The 20,227-nt window shown below is 44.6% G+C and overlaps 2 protein-coding genes across 2 annotated transcripts in view; one reads left to right on the top strand and one right to left on the bottom strand.

Moving 5' to 3' along the window:
* The window catches only part of LOC137434292 (trafficking kinesin-binding protein 1), a 1,208,017-nt gene that overhangs the window by 694,088 nt on the left and 493,702 nt on the right, over positions 1–20,227 (bottom strand). The window lies entirely within an intron of this gene.
* Positions 3,325–20,227, top strand: part of LOC137433646 (sushi domain-containing protein 5-like) — a 117,262-nt gene continuing 100,359 nt past the window's right edge. Inside the window, exons 1-2 of the mRNA XM_068125931.2 lie at positions 3,325–3,420; positions 20,027–20,204. Of these exons, the coding sequence (XP_067982032.2) occupies positions 3,336–3,420; positions 20,027–20,204 (263 nt within the window). The 5' untranslated portion in view covers positions 3,325–3,335. The remainder of the gene's footprint in view (positions 3,421–20,026; positions 20,205–20,227) is intronic.

The following is a 20,227-nucleotide window of genomic DNA, read 5'->3' as shown; positions in this document are numbered from 1 at the left end:
GCCAACGCGAGGCGAACCTGCGCTGGAAGTTGGCGACGGAAAAGCGCCCGGAATAGCGAACCGGGGGCTTCGTCGCCCAACAGTGACAGCATATGGTCCATTCGGACCGACGGACACGTCTCACCGAGCTCGGGGAGATCCAGGAGGCGGTCGGCCCGTGCGTCGTCCGTGAGGCTGAACGTGGCTAGGAGTAGCCGCTTGAGTGCCTCGTACTTGTGGCCGTCCGGTGGGTGGCGAAGGACGGACACAACTCGAGCGGCCGTGCCGGGCCCGAGGGAGGCGACGACATGGCAGTAGCGCAGGTCGTCGTTGGTGAGGCGCCGAAGCTGAAATTGGGCTTCGGCTTGAACGAACCAGACCTCGGCCTGGGCCTCCCAAAATTCGGGAAGTTTAATCGCCATTGACTTGTCGTTGGCCATTGCAATGGCGTCGTGTTCGGAAGGATCGCTACGGCAGATCCAACGTCGAGGGTCACCAGTAAAGCGCGGCGTTACGCGCGCTGCTTGTGAGCAAGGAGGAAGCGGACAAGCGGTAACATATGAACGTCTTTATTGTTAGACTACACTGTAACACTGAACTCTTCCGGGCTGGTCGCCCGGTGTATATCCTGAGGCCACGCCTACCCCTCGGGCGTGGCCACCGCCCACTTGGTGCGTGGAATGATGTCACCACGCCAGTGGGCTTTTGTGTCCGCCACAACATCATAATTAAGGCACCAATGACGTCATCGTTAACGCATCTTATTCCCGAGGGTAGTGCTTGCTGCACAACGCACCATGTTTCAATTTTTTCCATGGAGCGGTTTCGGAGATATAGAGGAGCAACGTTTTTCGGTTTTACCAAGATGGCGCATGTACCACAACACCTATGACGTCAAAATTATCATTGAAATATTCTACCGGAAGAGGCATTCATATGGAGGCTATGGTCAAAATTTCGTGTCCATCGGACTACAAGTTGCAGAGAAAAATCTTTTTTCATACTGATCAGATCATGCGTTGTATTTGTCGAATTATTACGTCATAATTAAAGGACCAATGACGTCATCGTTAACACATCTTATTCCCTCGGATAGTGCTGCACAACGCACCATGTTTCAATTTTTTCCATGGAGCGGTTTCGGAGATATAGAGGAGCAACGTTTTTCGGTTTTTCCAAGATGGCGCGTGTACCACATGACCTATGACGTCATAATTATCATTGAACTATTCCACCGGAGGAGGCGCTCCTATGGTCAAAATTTAGTGTCCATCGGACTACAAGTTGCAGAGAAAATTCTTTTTTCATGCTGATCAGATCAAGCATTGTATTTGTCGAATTATGACGTCATAACGAAGGCACAGATGACATCATCATTAAAATATCTTATTCCCCATGGGGAGTAGTTGACAATGAGCCTTCTTTCATTTTTTTTACATTGAGCAGTTTCGGAGATATAGTGTAACGTTTTTACAAAATGGCGTCTGTACCACGTGACCTATGACGTCGTAATTTTGAATAAAACTTTCTACAGGCAGAGGCGCTCCTATGGTAACAATTTCGTGTCAGTCGGACTAACGGTTGCCGATCAAATGGATTTTTAAAATGTCGGGATTCGAACCCAGGCTTGGCGTCTCAGAAGGGATATTTCAGCACTTATTCCGAAAACAAAGTTTCCCGTCCTGTGCCTTCTCGTTGCGTGACGTCAACATGCCAACGTGTGCCCAGAAACGGGTTCTCATGATCACGTGGTGTCATGGCGGAGAACTAATTGAAATTGAAAATTTCAAACACCAATGTGACGTTTCTCGCCAAGGCCTTTATAACACGAGGCTGAGCGTGTCATGGTGACCTGCGAAGAGGAAAGCTTTCCAATTGTGACTGCAGAATACAGGAACAACAAAACAGGTGAGTGCTGATATAGGGAGAGGAAAGGTGGCAACAGGTAGGCCGAACTAACACATAAAACCGTTGGGGTTAATGAGAGTACACATTGTTTGCGGGATTAGGGTTAGGGTACACATGGTACACACACATACACACAGAAACACACACATATACACACACACACACACACACAAACACACACATACACACAAACACAGACAGATAGACACACACAGACAGATAGACACACACTTACATAGACAGATAGACACACACAGACATATAGACACACACACACCCACAGACAGATACACACACACACACACACACACACACACACACACACACACACACACACACACACACACACACACACAAACACAGACAGATAGACACACACACACACAAACACAGATAGACACACACACACAGACACAGACAGATAGACACACACACACACACACACACACACACACACACACACACAACCACACACACACACACACACACACACAAACACACAAACACAGACAGATAGACACACACAGACAGATAGACACACACTTACATAGACAGATAGACACACACAGACATATAGACACACCCACACCCACAGACAGATACACACACACACACACACACACACACACACACACAAACACAGACAGATAGACACACACACACACAAACACAGATAGACACACACACACAGACACAGACAGATAGACACACACACACACACACACACACACACACAACCACACACACACACACACACACACACACGTACACACAAACACAGACAGATACATACACTCACACTCACTCACTAATTTACACTCACTCCTCCTTTGTGTTGTGGTTCTTTCCCTCCCCCTCACCCCCAAAATTTTTACCAATTAAATTACCTCTCGGTCACACGTGACTCACACCCTCCAACAAACCAATCAAAAATTACTTGCTTGCCACCCTCAGGCTCAGAGACTGGCGACCCCAGGAATATATTAAAAAGTTTCGTGAAAATTCACACTCTCGGGTAAAATGCAAGACCTCATGACGTCATGGCTACAAGTAGATCGCAAGGAAAAAGAGGAGGAGGCCGGAGGCTGTATGAAGACGATGACTTGGGAAAGAATGGAGCAGGTCTCACATGGAGGGAGTGATCGTTGGTGCGACATGGCCTTGCACCAGAGGTCGTGCTGCAGTGTTGATTCACGGGGGCTCTTGACGTTTCACAGGCCTTGTTAACATTGCTGGCGGGACCAATGGCGGCAGCGTGCCCGGACACATCAGCACTGCCTGCTATTTCTAGGGGAGCTTGGTGGGGGTCGGTGGGGGTGAAACATCCAGAGGGGAGCTTGGTGGGGGTCGGTGGGGGTGAAACACCCAGAGAGCTTTGGGGACACTTTTTGGGGACACTTTTCAAGCAGTCTGTTCGTGGCTGAAGGAGCGTCGTCGTTATCCGAGGGATGATGAATAAAGTTCCGTCAAATCCACTCCGTTCCATTTTCTGTGCGGTCACTGCTGGAATGCTGTTGGCGAGTCAGGTCGTGGGTGAGTCCGTGGGTCTGGAGAAATTGATGTCGGGCTGACAATTTACTTTGTTATTTTATTTTGTTGCATTAACTATGGGACAGGGTATTGTATTTGGGTCTGTTTGTTACTTGCAAAATCGAAGATTTTTCAAGTATATTGGTCGATTGTGTTTGTTATTCTGTCTGTTTGTTTGTCACCGGCCTACAAGTCACAATTTTGAACCCGATCTTCACGAAACTTCACCAAGTTGTATAGGTCGTCCCAATTGAGAAGCCTATTGATTTTGAGGTCAACGGTCATCTGGAGGTCAAATTTATAAAATCGCCATTTTTAATCCGATTGACTTGAAAATTGAACAGCATTTGCACATTGAATCACTAAATTGGTAAACTAACTATTTTTGGGGTCAAAAGGTCAGAGGTCAACTCCAGGTCAAACCTCCAAAATCATCAAATTTTCATCTGAAAAACTGTCAATTTTCATCCGGTTGAATTGAATATTGAACAGCATTTGCACATTGAGTCACTAAATAGGGAAACCAACTATGTTTGAGGTCAAAAGGTCAAAGGTCACTCAAGGTCAAACTTCCAAAATAATTTTTCTTTGAAAAATCATCAATTTTCATCCGATTGACTTGAAAATGTAACAGCATTTGCATAGTGCCTCACTGAATTGGGAAACCAACTATTTTTGAGGTCAAAAGGTTAAAGGTCAACTCAAGGTCAAACTTCCAAAATCATAAATTTTCATCCGATTGACTTGATAATTGAACAGCATTTGCATATTGCCTCACTGAATTGGGAAACAAACTATTTTTGAGGTCAAAAGGTCAAAGGTAAACTCAAGGTCAAACCTACAAAATCATCAATTTTCATCTGAAAAATCATCAATTGTCATCCGATTGACTTGGAAATGTAACCGCATTTGCATAGTGCCTCACTGAATTGGGAAACCAACTATTTTTGAGGTCAAAAGGTCAAAGGTCAACTCAAGGTTAAACCTACAAAATCATCAATTTTCATCTGAAAAACGGTAAATTTTCATCCGATTGACTTGAAAATGTAACAGCATTTGCATAGTGCCTCACTAAATTGGGAAACCAACTATTTTTGAGGTCAAAAGGTCAAAGGTCAAATCTAGGTCAAACTTCTAAAATCAAATTTTCATCTGAGAAAATCATCACTTTTCATCCTATTGACCCAAGCTTTGATCAAGATCGTCAATTTTGATCTTAATGAAATGGACAATTTTCTTTACCTTTGCAACCTTTTTTTTCGGGGGGGGGGGGCGGGAGTGGATTTTGCAAGTATCGTGCTCTGCATGACGTCTTCTTGTTTGTTTGTTTGTTTGTCTGTTTGTCTGTCTGTTTGTCCGCACAGAACGTATGTTTTACTCTGCAACCATTGGTCTGAGTTCCAAGAAATTTTCATTATAGGGGCACCTCTTGCAGAATTTTTAAAATGTTGATTATGACATCATAGATCACGTGGTACGGGCGCCATATTGGAAAAACCGAAAAATTTTGCACCTCTAAATCTCCGAAACCACTCCATGGAAAAAATTGGAGCAAAGCTTATTGTGAAGTACTCACCATGGAGAACAACATATATTCATGCTGAAGTCATGGTGCCTTCATTATGACGTCATTATTAGACAAGTAGAACTATTGATCCGATCAGTTTGAAATTTATTGAGCATGATCTCCACAAAAATTGTATGGGAGAATTAAATTGACGACGTAATCGGTAGCCATATTGGAATGAAAAAATGAATGAATGATCGTTTTTTTTTTTGTTTTTTTTTTTTGTTTTGTATACAAGATCGAGGCTCGTGAAAGAGCGAACATTAATCACACAGAAAGACAAACCGACACATAAAACATATAACATCGGGAGCGGTAGACAAGATGGGGAGAGAGGGGGAAGGACACAAACACAACATTTGAGAGCAGGGACCGAGAGACATGGAGACATCGAGAGATCTGAGAGAGGGCGAGGGCTTTGGGGGGGGGGGGCATGGGAAGGGGGCGGTGGGAGAGGTATAAAACATATGGACACTGCCAGGACTTCCAGGAAAGAAGTTGGAATTTCAAACAAGGTGGATCTGGGGTGAATTAGCGGGGGTAGAAAAGATCAAGGTTTTGGATGGGGGAAGATAAGAGATGGTGGTGAACAGCTGTTTTAAAGACCTGGAGGGAGGAGTGGGATTGAAGGGAGTGAGGGAGTTTGTTCCAGAGGCGGGAGAAAAGAGGAATGAAAGAGTGAAGGTGAGCAGAGAGCCGAGATTTCGGCAGTTTAACCATCAGAGGGTTGCTGGCAGATCTTGTGCGACCTGTAGGAATATTTGGGGGACAGAGCACAGAGAGAGCTGGGGGTGCAAGGCCGGAGAGGAGTCGGTAGAAGACAGAAAGACCACCTACCTGCCTGCGGTGAGTGAGTGAAAGGCCCTCAGAGATAGCTTCATCGCGGGAGATTCCAATAATTCTGAAAGCTTTGGTTTCAACAGCGTGAAGCCGAGCTAGGTGTGAGGCAGGAGCACCGGCCCATAGGGGAGAACAGTATTCCATTGAGCTGCGGATGAAAGCCTTGTATGTGGTGAGGAGCTCAGGTGTGCCGAGGAAGGACTTCGCACGACGGAGGATGCCCAGTCGGCGACTGGCTTTGGAGGCCAGCTTGGAAATGTGGTTTTCCCAAGAAAGATCATGGCAGATAGTGAGACCCAAAATCTTGAGCGACAGAACTTCTTGGAGAGGATTGTTGAGAAAGTAGATGGGAGGGTTGTCCAGTCGATCTTTTCGGAGAGACATAGTAAGAGTGTGAGATTTGTCAGGATTGAAAGACATGTTCCACTTGTTTGACCAGTCTGTGATTTTGTCCAGGTCTTCAGAGAGTGAGGAGGCAGCAGACTGCCGATCTGAGGGAAGAGGTATGGAGCGGCAGAGAGTGGAGTCATCAGCAAAGAGATAGAGAGGATTTTCGAGAGAGTCAGAGAGATCATTGATGAAGACCAGAAAAAGCACGGGGCCCAGAACACTGCCTTGGGGAACTCCAGCCTGAACAGGAAGAGGAGATGAGAGAAACCCATTCAGGGCCACACGTTGACGACGACTAGAGAGGAAGTCCGCCAGCCATGCGTGGAGATTTCCATGGATACCAAAGGAGGAGAGTTTGGTGAGCAGAGCGGGGTGCCAGACCGTGTCGAAGGCACGTGATATGTCGAGGGAGACAGCTCTAATTTCCTGTTTGGCATTGAGGACCTCCATCCATTGTTGAGACAGCAGAAGCAGCATGTCCAGAGTAGAGTGACCTGGTCTGAAACCAAATTGATGATCAGAGATCAAGCCATTGGAGAAGAGGAAAGATTTCATATCCGAAGCAATGATGGATTCCATGACTTTGCTGATAATTGGGAGAAGGCTGATTGGTCTGTAGTTGCTAGGATCTGTTTTTGCACCTTTTTTGTGCAAAGCGGTGATGTTGGCTGATTTCCAAGCAGATGGCAGTTGACCTTGAGCAAAAGAGAGGGTGAAGAGAACACAGAGAGGGTGAGATAGAGCAGCAGAGCAGGATTTTAGGACCCGTGGGCTGATGCCGTCGGGTCCAGTTGCAGAATCAGAGACGAGGGTTGACAGAAACTTTTCCACCTTGTCAGGAGGAAAGGACACGGAGTCCAGGAGCAGCAGGGTACGACTGGGTATGGTGGGTACAGAGAGGGATGGGTTTGGGACACAAGATTTAGAGGCAAACACAGAGTTGAGGCATTCAGCTTTTTCACGTGCGGAGTCAGCTGTGTAGCCATTTGAGGTTAGGGAGGGGATGGAGGGGGAACAAACACCAGAAACGGATTTGACCAGACGCCACCAGGATTTGGAAGAGGGAGACAGATAAGAGAGTTCGGTCTTGAGAATGGAGAGATATTGTTTCCTGGCTCTCCTGAGGGTGGACACACACTTGTTTCGGGCTTTGTGAAAGGAAATGAGATTTCCTTCCGTTGGATTTGCTTTCCAGGAGACGAAGGCAAGTTGTTTCTGGGCAACAGCCTCACCACAAGATTCCGTGTATCATGGACGGGAGGAAGGGTATGACAACTGAAGACGAGATGGGATAAATCTGTGCATGAGAGAGAGCAATTTACTTTGGAAGAATTCCCAGGATGAGTTGATGTCAGAGGTGGTAGAGATGGGAGACCAGTCCAGATGATTGATGGCTGCTTGAAGACCGTGCCAGTTGGCCTGAGTGAAATGCCAGACTCGTCGACGCTGAGTAGGCTCCCTGAGGATGGTCAGAGAGATGTCCACTTTAACAAGGACATGATCAGATGATCCGATCGGAGCAGAAGAAGAGCAGCAGACATTTTCAGGGAAGTTAGTCATAACCAAGTCCAGAAGAGAAGATGTTCCGTTGACTGAGATCCGGGTCGGGAAATTGACAGATTGTGTCAGTCCCAGTGAGTCGCAGAAGTCCTTTGCTGAGGAGCCATGGCTGGTGAGAGAGGTACCCACACCCAGCCAACTGGCATGATGACAGTTGAAATCACCACATATGAGGAAGAGAGAGTTGGGATGAGTAGATAGAAGTTGGTCCATATCATCAGACAGCGAGATGTAGATGGAGTCATCACTGTTTGGTGGACGGTACAACACACATATGAACAAGAGGTGGGAGCGAAGGGGAAGCCGTAGCCAGAGGTATTCCTGGGGGTGAGGTGGAGAGAGTGCAGTGCAGGGCGAGTGAGGAAGAGAGTTTTTGATAAAGATAGCAACCCCGCCTCCAGGACGAGGCTCAGGTCTATCATACCGGAGGAGGGAGTAGCCCGGGAGAGATACTATGGAATCAGAGACATCATAAAGGAGGAAAGTTTCTGTTAAGCAGGTCACGTCTGGTTTGACAGAAGCAACCTGTATGGAGAGATCAGTTAAGTTTGAACGAAGGCCCCGGATGTTTGAGGTCCATACCGTTAATGAAGAGGAAGGGGGAGCATCAGATACAGAACAGGGGGGAGGAGGGGTAGGGTAAGATGTGGAAGAGGTGGAAGAGGTAGGGAGAGCTGTTGAAGGTGTGTCAGAGATTTCAGAATAGCTCGGAGAAAGGGAAGGATGGGGCGGACAAAAGGTTTGATGGTGATTGGGTGAGCCACAATGAGGTGTTATTTGAGGAGGGGGAAGAGCGAGGCAGAAGGTTGGGGGAGATGGAGGTGAGAGTTTGAAGGGGGAAGAAGCGGGGAGGACGCTTTGAGGAGGGGGAGTGAGAGGGGGGAAATTGAGAAGCAATGAGGGTGGGGAGATTTGAAGGGGAGGGGTGAGGGGGGAGTTTGGGAGGGAAGGGACAAGGGGAGGGATTTGAAAGGGATGGGATATGGGGGAGATTTGGAGGGGAGGGGTGAGGCAGGAGTCTAGGAGGGGAGGGGCGAGGGGGCGTCTTGGCGGGGAGGGGTGAGGGGGTAGTTTAGGAGGGAGGGGGCAAGGGGGGAGATTTGAAAGGGATGGGTGATGGGGAAGATTTGGAGGGGAGGGGTGATGGGGAAGATTTGGAGGGGAGGGGTTATGGGGAAGATTTGGAGGGGAGGGGTGAGATTGGATTTTTGAAAGTGTACGATTTATGGGAAACGAACATTTATTGCAAAATGAGTTTCTTGTGACCTTCGAGTTAAAAATACGTTTAAGGACGCTGGATGGAGGATGGAGTGCAGGAGAGTTTAGGGAATGTAGAAAAAAGGCACTATAGGAGATGGATATTTTTTTTGGGATGAATTGATTTGGTGAGCAAGTCGAAAGCAGCCTTTTAAAGAAGAAGAAGAAAAAGGTGTTATAAAATATGACGGAATACATAACTTGAGGGGAAAGTGTAAACATTGAAGGTTAATGAGTGAAAACTATCTGGGGAAATGGGGGAGAAACACGTGGTCGAAGAACGAACGAACGAATAAGAATGAATAAACGAATGAGAACAGAGAAGGAAATGTTTTTTTTTTTTTTTTTTTTTTTTTTTTTTTTTTTTGAGTTGAGATTTACACAAGGAAGTAGGCTATGGGTGAAAAGCCTGGGAATACAGAGAACGAAAGTTATTGGATCACAAACGACGGACCGCTGAGAGAAAAACAAAGCCTCAAGGTTGTACAGTGCACACTGTACAAGGCCTCAAGACACGACACGAATTAACACGATTTTCAATACAGGTATGAAAGATTTGCACCGAAAAATCTTCGTCGGGACACAATATACGTACAACACCATAAATAAATACAGTTTTAACGAAAATACAAATGGGAACAATCACTTAACTTCGATTTCAAATCGTTCGCGACGCGGCAAAGGCCTTGCTCGCGACACGGCAAACAGACGATCAATTTATGAAAGATAAACCCCGAGAAACAACCAAAGTTGCACACAATAACTTCACACACCGAAAGATAAATACAGTTTCGACAAAATACAATTGTGAACAGACTTAACTTCGAAAAACGTGGAGACCGTGTGGAGCTTCGAAAATCCCTCCCACCGTCCAATCTGTTGGTGCATTTGAGCTAGGATTTGTTTCTTAAGGCCATTTTCCCCGCTATAGCGGTGGTTAGCCTTGCAGGCCCCATAGCAATCATGGTTCCCTGTTGGAGGCAATGTTTTTATGGCCGGATGCCCTTCCTGACGCCAACCCTTAGTCGCCTCTTAGAATGCGCAGGGATACGGTGTACCTATTCTAATTCAGGGTACACACGGGTAGCCATATTGGATTGAACATAAATCTACGTTGTCAATAAACCACACAAACACAGCAGCTAATAAACACCACACAAAATACACCACACAAACACGTCCTGGCGAGGGTTCTGCAATCTCTGATTGCTCTTTCTTGTTTTAACGCATCACTGTCTTTACTATTAGCTCGGCGACTACAGCCGTTATTAGGATGAATCTCTCACATTGTGATAAAAGCATGAAATTTGGCAGTTATGCTCTTGTATAGATATGTGTGTATGTGTATATTCGCATGTGTGTGTGTCTGTCCCGGTATGTGATTGTGTGTTTGATGTATTCACTGTAGCCGCTCGTTTGTATTAACAGGAAATTATAGGAACTCAACACCTCTCAGTCTCATCCACGGATATTTCTCGGATTCCAAAATTTCCATCAGTCCAATTTTCATCCAGCAACACAACGATTATGGTTAACCATTTTGAAATTACCACTCTTTCGTTTAAATGCTGGAAATTATGTTTAAAAGACTGAATTACACATTCCTCCCTAGCAATGGCAGGTTAAAAGTGCCCGCGCTAGTAGAGGTGAGACACTGCACACGTGCACACAGCACATGCCAAAAGGTCTCATTAGCATGCATACATCATTTCGAAAATCCCATATTAGTGTGAATTCATTTAATGGTTCCCCATCCGGTCCCTCATTAACATCTCCAACATCTTCCCCACAATTGAACTTAAACTAACAGGTTTATAGTTCCCGCAATTACCCAAAATTGATTTAGTTATCAGACATCACTGCAAGCACAATCCACTAATATAATTATATAAAATTCGTTTATTTTGGGGTTGAAACCTCGTCCGAGGACAGGTGTCGCATTGCATGAGTGATTATGAAACCCCGCACCACAGAGAGCACACAAATCTTACTACAATGTGGAAAGCCTGGTTTACAAAGAAGAATTACGCCTAGGTCCCCCGTCGGTGAAGTGATGTGAGTTGACAAAGTGGAAGACGCAAGGCAGATATCTTGGATTTTGATGTGGCGACCCAACTTTCAATAGCGTTCTCCCTTAGGCGTAGATACACCGACACACACCAGATTAGAAGTTAGTAGTTCGTTTATTTTTCAAGATATTTCGCTCACAAGGTTCAGACATATATATGGTGGCGGCCATCTTGGATTTTGACGTGGGTTGCACCCACACACCAAATTAGAATTCGGTCCTTCGCTTACGCACGCACGCACGCACGCCCGCACGCATGGACTGATGGACGGACGCACGCACGCACACACGCATGGACGGACGCACACACGGACGGAGGGGAAAACCATAGTCCCCCTTTCGCTCCGCGGTGCGACGGGGGACAAAAAGGGCTGAGAGAATAGGGTAGGCAAAATAACAAAGCAGTGCCAAGTAGGTGTGGGGGGGGGGGGGTGCAACGAATTATTGTTTGTATATTATACTAGACGACCCATGACCCGTTGGGTCAATGTCAGTTTGAATAGATATGAGAATAGAACTAAAGCGAACGCTGGATATCATCAGGGAGATTATTTGGGCCAGCAAGCCATAAGGCTCACCTCTCCAGCGTTCTAAATCACTTACCTGTGACACGTGATTTCGGCCCTTATCTCCGATCACGTTTTTTTTTTTTTTTTTTTTTTTAGAAAAAACACGCGACTCGTGGACTACCACGATTTTGTTGTCAGAGGACACTTCTGATGACGATGTTCTTTGTCGACGATCCTCCATTTACATAAACTCGCACGTTCTCTTTCCTCTTCCCTCGACTGAGCGCCACATACAGCTGACCATGCTGGAAGACCGGTTTCTCCAGGTAGACCAGCACATTCTCCATAGTTTGCCCTTGCGCCTTATGGATCGTCATTGCGAAGCAGGATTGTATGGGGAACTGGCAGCGCTGCAAAGGGATATCCTCAGCTTCCGACAGATTTAGTCAGATCCGAGGGAGCATTACAGTTTCGCCTTCAAACGTTGAACTTATGATCCTCGCAACTATAATATTTCGAAGCATGTCCTCAACAATCATGCGCGTCCCGTTGCAAAGTTTCGGAGGGTCCAAGTTCCGCATCAAAATGATAGGGGATCCTTTTTTGAGCTCGAGGTTGTGCGGCGGCAATCCCGAGACTTCAACGGAATGAAGGAATTCCGTTGGGAAGTGCGTCGCATCAGTACCCTCAGTCACACTGTTGAACGCAGCATACTCCTTGCTAGCACCAGGGAACCTTGTGATGCATCTTGAATTGATGTTTCGCATCATATCGTTGAGGGGCACTAATATAGACCTTGCTGAAAAAACCTCCATCGGATTGGCGAATGATGGATACATGGTATCGATGCACTCATCGAGCCCACTCGTTGTCAGCAGTATATCCTCTGGCAAATCTATCTCATCATCCGCATTTTTCTCGATTCTATCCTCGCCGATGTCGAGCAAAAATCTTGAAAACTGCCCACTTCCGTCGGTCAGTCGCATATTAGTTCTCAAGTGAAACATTCCAAAGCTCTGCCATAAGTAGGACTTCTTTATGCACACATTCTCAACGTCAGCATCACACCCTCTTTTCACCACGGGCAGAAGTTGACGGAAATCACCACAGCATATCGTCAAGATCCCTCCAAAAGGCTCGTCTTTGTCACATACATCACACAACGTGCGATCCACAGCCTCGAAACTCTCTCTCCTGATCATAGGACACTCATCCCACACGATGAGTTTTGTACTTCGAAAGAGGTCTGCGATAGTGGAATTTTTATCGATGTTGCATACGCCATCTTCCCTCGGTGTCAGAGGGATTTGGAACCTTGAGTGCGCTGTTCTTCCACCAGGCATGAGGGTAGCAGCTATGCCAGATGAGGCCACCGCAAGGGCAACTTCTCCACTCGCTCTCACGTTAGAGAGAATCAGGTTAATAAGAAACGTCTTCCCTGTGCCTCCAGGCGCATCAATGAAAATCATTGATGACTGATTCGTGCGGATGTTGCTATTCGCGTCCATAGATGTGAGGTGTGATTCTTTGTCCGCGTCCGTCGCGCCGTCGGAGGGTTGATACGACATTCTTCCTGCAAATAGTATTGTGTTTGTGCTATCGTTTTGTCGATCATCAAATGACAAATAAATTACATTGTGAAAATTAAAGATTTCAAATAAACCTATTTAAAGTGTATGCGCATATAAATAATTTAAAAAATCGAAGAAATATCTCTCGGTAATTTCCTGAAACATATTTTACTTCCGGGTAATAATGTTGAATGAAATAACGAAGATATATACTGTATGCCTGTTATTTTAGGCGGTGTATTTTCGTATATCAACGTGGCGCGATTTTTAAAATATATCTCTGCAATTTCCCGTGTGTGCATGAATGTTCTCAATTATTTCTTTTACCGAGTCTAAAACCATCGATAAAAATGAAATCAGATGGCGACTTAGATTGAAGATAAAGGCGTGAAACAGACTCAATGGCCTTGAAGATACAAGCCTTTCAGAATTCATTTCGTTCTATAAACGGAAACTTTCATCGGATTTTCTTCCCGTTTTTTTTCAACCGAGTCTAAAACTATGTTAGCGACTGTGAAAAATGAAATGATATATCGAATTTGATTTGAAATAAAACTGAGAGAGAGAGCAAGACACCACGGGCCTACAAAACAGGCCTCAAAGCTATGCGAGTTAATAAAATGGTGGATATTACTACTCTCTCAAAGGGGTAAGCCACGCCCCCGGACCGATCGAATGTTACACACAAACACGCAAGATTTCAATTTTATAATTATATAGATTATACAACATACACATACATACAGTGACTGTAGAAAGTTTACACCCCTTTCAAAAATTTCACCTTTTGTTACCTTGTAACCTAGAATTTAAATGCATTAAATCAGACTTTTTCCACCTTTATTTACACATCGTAACGCCGAACTTCCAAGTGAAAAACAAATTCTACAAATTTTAGAAAATTAATTTAAAACAAGTCAGGAGACGACGATGGTTCACGAGCGAGCGGTATTCAATGACAAAGGACGGACTGTAACCGAAACAGGCCCGGACAGGCCAGGCCCGGAAATGTCAAAACGAAGGTTACTGACCTTGAAATGAGATAGAAAATAATGTATAATCAGTTATGAGGTTAGTTAGCTACACAATACCGAAAATTCGGTGAAAAATGAAATGTAAATAAATAAATAAATAAATAAATAAAAAGAAAAAATAAAATAAAATGATAAATCGAGCTCCATGGGGCGAGACACATGACATTGGCCTAACCAAATACCGAAACCCCTGTCAGATTCCACCAAACCCCTCAGAGAAGATGTAGCTTGAACTCGATTACCCCATAAAAAGACATCTTTTTCGGGCGTGGCTCCGCCCACAATGGGCGCAATACGCCCACTCTCGGCAGGACACAACTAGATCATGATATCAACCTCCCATGCAAGTTTCATCAAGATCGGATGATATCATCGGGTAGTTACTTGTCGACTGCCAAGTTGATTATGTAAATTTGTTAAGCTGGTCTGGTAATCGTCGGTTGCGTCATCCTTTGTTTAAGATGGGTATTTAAGATGGGCCTACAGTGTATGGGTTTAGAGACAGTCTGAGTCATTGAAAAGATGGTTCAACTTACGACTGAACAGCGGAACTTCGTGGTTACAACCTTTCACCAAACAAGGAAGTTTGCAGCGAACTCGTGATGCGTTCAGGGAACGTTTCCCAGAACGGGAACCTCCAGCAGCCAAAACCATCTGGGCGAATGTTAGAAAATACCAAGAGCATGGCACTAGCCTCAACCGCAACAAGGGGAATTCTGGTAGGAGGTGCATTGGGCGATCGGAAATGAACATTGCAGCAGTAAGGCAGCAAGTTTTGGAGCATCCTAGGGATACCAGCGCAAGACGAAATGGGACGGGATTGCCTTCGGCAACATTCGTGGTCGTGGTTGTAAAAAAAAATTTTAACAAATTTTTGCACCAATAAAAAAAAAAAAAAAAAAAAAAATTCAACCGAATCACAAGACTGGACCTCCACCAACATCCATATCGGATTCACATCCAGCATCAACTTACGCCAGGTGATTTTGCCAGGAGGCTGGTGCTTGCCAGATGGTTGATAGCACGTTGCGAAGCAGATGTCAATTTCCTGCGGTATCTCGTTATCGGCGATGAAGCTGCTTTCGCCATGGACGGCAAGGTCAATACCCATAATGTTCTTGAATATGCACTGACAGGACAACCCCCGGAATTTAATTTAGACACCAACATGAATCGAAAAAAGTGGACTGTTTGGTTGGGACTTTGTGGAAGTGGTCAGGTGATCGGACCATTTTTCTTTCAAAGGAATGTCAATGGTTACAGGTATCTGCAGATGATCAATGATGAAGTTTTACCGCAGCTGGAGGAGAACTTTGAGCGACAGGTTCGTGGTGTCTTCAGATATCTCTGGTGGGCCCAAGACGGCGCCCCAACACATCGTCTTATCGCTGTCTGACATCGACTGCGGGAACTCTTTGGAGACCGAGTCATCGCCCTCAACCATGCAGTGGAATGGCCGCCAAGATCACCTGACCTCACACCATGTGATTATTTCCTTTGGGGACATTTAAAGAACAAGGTGTTCGTAACTCCTTCCCGTGATCTTGACGAACTGCAGGGCCGTATTCGACATGAAGTGGATGCTTTGCGCAATGACCCGGCTATGGTGAGCGAGCAGTTCAGGGCATGCTCCGCCGCTGTGAGCTTTGTGTTGAAAGGGGAGGTGGACATGTTGAAGGTGTGGGTGCATAAAGGCCAATCATTCCTGAGAAAAGTTCACATCTGACGTTCATTTTGCACCAATTATCCTGACTTCCATTGATTAGCCAAACTTGTAAAAATGCGATTTGAACTTGTCATTTTCAATGAACATGTACTCGGTCATGTGTGACAGCAATGATGCATGGAAGGTATCAATGGAAAGCTGAGGATCTTAATCATGAGGATCATGTAAACCACATGTAAATTGTCAAAATAAATAACCTTTGCATATTAACCCCTTGAATTCGGATTACCTTTTTTTTTGATACGCACTGTATATATACACGAGCTTGGTGAGGCGAGCGCGGAACGGGCTTATTTTAGCTGAGGATAATGACTGTACCTGAGTTGCTGTGTTGTCATGATTTACATCAATCATAATACAAACAATTATTTTGCACAAATGTATTTGCTGTGTTTGTGATATTACATTTTTATAGGCAATTTAGGTTGAAGATTTAGGTTGAATGTTTTTTTTTCAAGAAAGAACCCCTCAGCACACACATAGGGGAGGGGTAGGTGCAGACTGGAAGTTTGGGACGATTACACCTCAGCACCACATAATTTAAAACAACTCACCACCACGAAATTGAAAACACCTCACCACCACGAAATTGAAAACACCTCACCACCACGAAATTAAAAACACCTCACAGCCATAAAACACGTAATAAAAACACCTCACAGCCACGAAATTAAAAACACCTCACCACCACGTCATTTAAAAACACCTCACCACCAAGTAATTCAAAACACCTCACCACCACGTAATTATAAATACCTCACCACCACGTAATTATAAATACCTCACCACCACGTAATTCAAAACACCTCACCACCACGTAATTCAAAACACCTCACCACCATGTGATTTAAAAACACCTCACCACCGCATAATTCAAAATACCTCACCACCACGTGATTCAAAACCACCACCACGTTATTAAAAACGCTTCACAACCACAGAAACAAAAGTTTGAGGGAGTCGTAAAGTAACAACACAGACACTGCCCAGATGTGTAGATATAAAGATAAATGACTGTACCCGAGTTGCCGTTTTGTCATGGTTTACACCAATCATAATTCAAACAACTACTTTGCACAAATGTATTTGTGATATACGTGATATCACATTTTATAAACAATTGAAGTTGAAAACTGAAGTTGCAAAAAAATATATTCCCGAAAAAATTCCAAAAAAAAAATATTGGAAAGCTTTTCCATAAAATACCCTTAAGACATACCGACGGGAGAGATAAGTGCATACCAGAAGTTTGGTACGATTTCACAAAAGTTTGAGAAAGTAGTTCAGTGACAAGACAAGACAAGACAAAGCAAGACAGACACTGCACACACACACATATATATATATATATATATATATATATATATATATATATATATATATATATATATATATATATAGTGCAGTATATACATACAGTACAGTATATACAGTGCTAGACCTGTCCACCAAGTCTCGGCCAAATATGTCCAAAACGTTTTGAGATATTATGCTCAAAGACACAAACAAACAGACAAACAGGAGTGAAAACACAATGAAGTAATTAGGACAGAAGTGTTTTACTTGTCATGGCTTTGGGAGAGGATTAGTTCAGAGTTAACACTTCCACTCTTTCGAGGCTCCTCTTGTTTTACCATGACAGTTTTCTCTGGTGTGGCTCATTTGTTTGGAAACATTGTTCATCCCTTGTACAAAGGGCCCTGTAGGCGCCTTCAAACAGCAACACAAAGGAGCGCTTCATTCTTGTCTCCTCTGAAAACTCAGCAGGGACACACTTTTCTGAATGCCACTTGTAGGACAGTGAATGCTCGCAACTTATAAAAGGACATGTCACGCAGTGAACAAGTTAGCTCGAATGCCGAGACTCGAAAGAAGCCGAACATGAAGAAAGCCGCGCGATGGGGGTGGCAACAGACCTTTTTCAAAAGCCAAATTGGCGCTACTGCGTCAGACTATGAAAATAACCAAGCCGTTGCATCAATCAGCCATAATTGCAGAAAGGGAGAGTCTAACAATGTGTTGGATAGGGATGAAGTGCACATTTTGGAGTACCGGTACACTGAATTATTGGACTCTGTCGAATCACAGGTTGCATCTGTTGCTGGAATTTTGGAACACTCACTGGAGTAGCACTGTGTTGATGAGGATGACTGTTCATTAGCAACCTCTTGTTCATCGAGTGTTTGGAGCATATCACTTGGTGGCAAACTTTAAAAGATTGGCCTGAGATGATGATTCTCATTAATGGCAAACAACAGAACACCAAATACATTATGAAGACTATGTTGAATGAAGGACTAGTCTTGCTGGTGAAGGCCATTGTCGATCTGCATCGGTGTACCGGTCGAACAATGGTGGAAATCAACTGGACGTTGGTCGAAGTATGCTGTCAGGAGAAGCAAGGAGCAGCTGATGTTGAGCGTTAACCCTTCGGCAGAGGAAAAGATGGTCAACGTCTGAAGTATCAGCTTCGCTGTGCTTCCCATGGTGGTTAGCATATGGTACCTCAATCAAGGTCCTGTTGATTCCATCTGTTATGGAGACAATCCTGTTTTTGTGCTTAACATCTCTTGGTCAGCCTCCACACCTCTCCTCCTCCTTCTTCACTCAACCCTGGCCCCCTAATTATCTCCCATCTTCTTTATCTTCTCTCCTTGTGGGAATACATTGGTCATCATGTTACTCGAGTGCATGTCTTGGGGTTGAATACTTTTGTTTCATCCATGAGAGCCTGCACACATTGGGAGACTTAGCAAAGACTAACCCTAACCTCACCAGAAGTCTCACCCAGCTGACCTCCGCCCTTGTACCATTTAGTCAATGGCCGATGGTGTTTAACGGGTTGTCCCATTGGCCAAGGACACAGTCACGTCATGGTGTAACTGAACATGTCTGATTTTTCCATGACACACGACATTCGGTAAATGACATCTGGAACATTGTCCCACATGATACAAACAACCCTAACCCTAACAAGTTGCATAAAATAAAACGGGTGGGTGAAGCATTGACCAACTCAAACTGCATATGGTCTTTCTGAAGGAAGATCCTTTTCCATCCAAAGCCAATTCAAACTAGAACAGCATTCGGTAGAGAGCATAAATCCACCAGGCTGAACAGTTTACGTTTCGTGTCCCGTTGATAAGCCGAATCCATATTCAGATCTTCACCAAAATCGAATCGATTCGTCCTCGTCACACACCCAACCTGTCCACCAAGATTTGTCCAAATCCGTCTACAAATTTTTGAGACGTCTTATTCACAGACAGACAGGCAGACAAACGGACAGGTAGGGATCTACCTTTTGTGACGGAGGTAATGATAGTGTAGTCGAGTGAAGTACCTGCTACTTTGGACCACACATAACCTTTCCTCCTAATGCTTGATATGAGGAGGCCAAGAAAACCAAAATACTGATATACACCTCAACACTAGTTGAATGGGTCAAACACTGCTCTGACTGGTGAGGCCTGCAGTTAGAATCCCATCTTTCACTGGACTTGGTGGCTTAATATGGTTAGAGCATCCGCTCTAAGTCTGTGAGGTCGGTCATTAGAACCCCGGCTGAGGCATACCAAATACTATAAAAATTGTACGTACTGCTTCCTTGCTTGACACGCTTGGCATTGCAAAAGGATAGAGCATGGACAAACAACCAGAGGCTGGCAACCATTTTGCAGGCTTGATGGGCCTAATGGCCTCCTCTTACATTGAAGTTCCTTCTTAGAGATCTCATATTGTCACAGTATAAGTATTGAGCTAATTAATCAATGTCAGCATGAAACAGGAAACAATTGTAATGATCTTCCCAAATGTTTTGTAAAATAAAAAGCTTCTTCAATTATTCTTAGAAGACAGAGATTAATAAACAACATTAGACATTTCAATATCACCTCGCTTCTTCCTCTTCATTTTACAGTTCAAATGTCCAAAATTACTTTCCTGGCCTGATAATAATTATCTGCACAACTAACTGTCCTAACTAATGTTTATTTTCCTCGAACTGATACTAACATGTAATTAGATTTATTGTGCAATGTAAAAGTAAGCATTTATTAGCCAATTAACTTGCCTTTTGTCATTCCAGGACAGCTATATGTGCCCTCTTTGCCCTCTGGACAGCCTGGGGTGGATATTTCTGGAGCCTTGGAGTTATGTGCCAGACACGGGGGCTACCTCGCCTCACCTGCTGACCTGCACAGGGCCGCCACGATGTGTGGCTTCGCGACCTGCCAGCGTGGTTGGTTAAACGACGGTGAAGTCTGGTGAGCCAACCCATTCTCCAAAA

Source organism: Myxine glutinosa, chromosome 10 (genome assembly GCF_964187855.1).
Source record: "Myxine glutinosa chromosome 10, kmMyxGlut1.1, whole genome shotgun sequence".
Classification (NCBI taxonomy): Eukaryota; Metazoa; Chordata; class Myxini; order Myxiniformes; family Myxinidae; genus Myxine; species Myxine glutinosa.
Note: the sequence above shows the minus strand (reverse complement) of the source record. Positions and strands in the feature narration are given on the sequence as shown.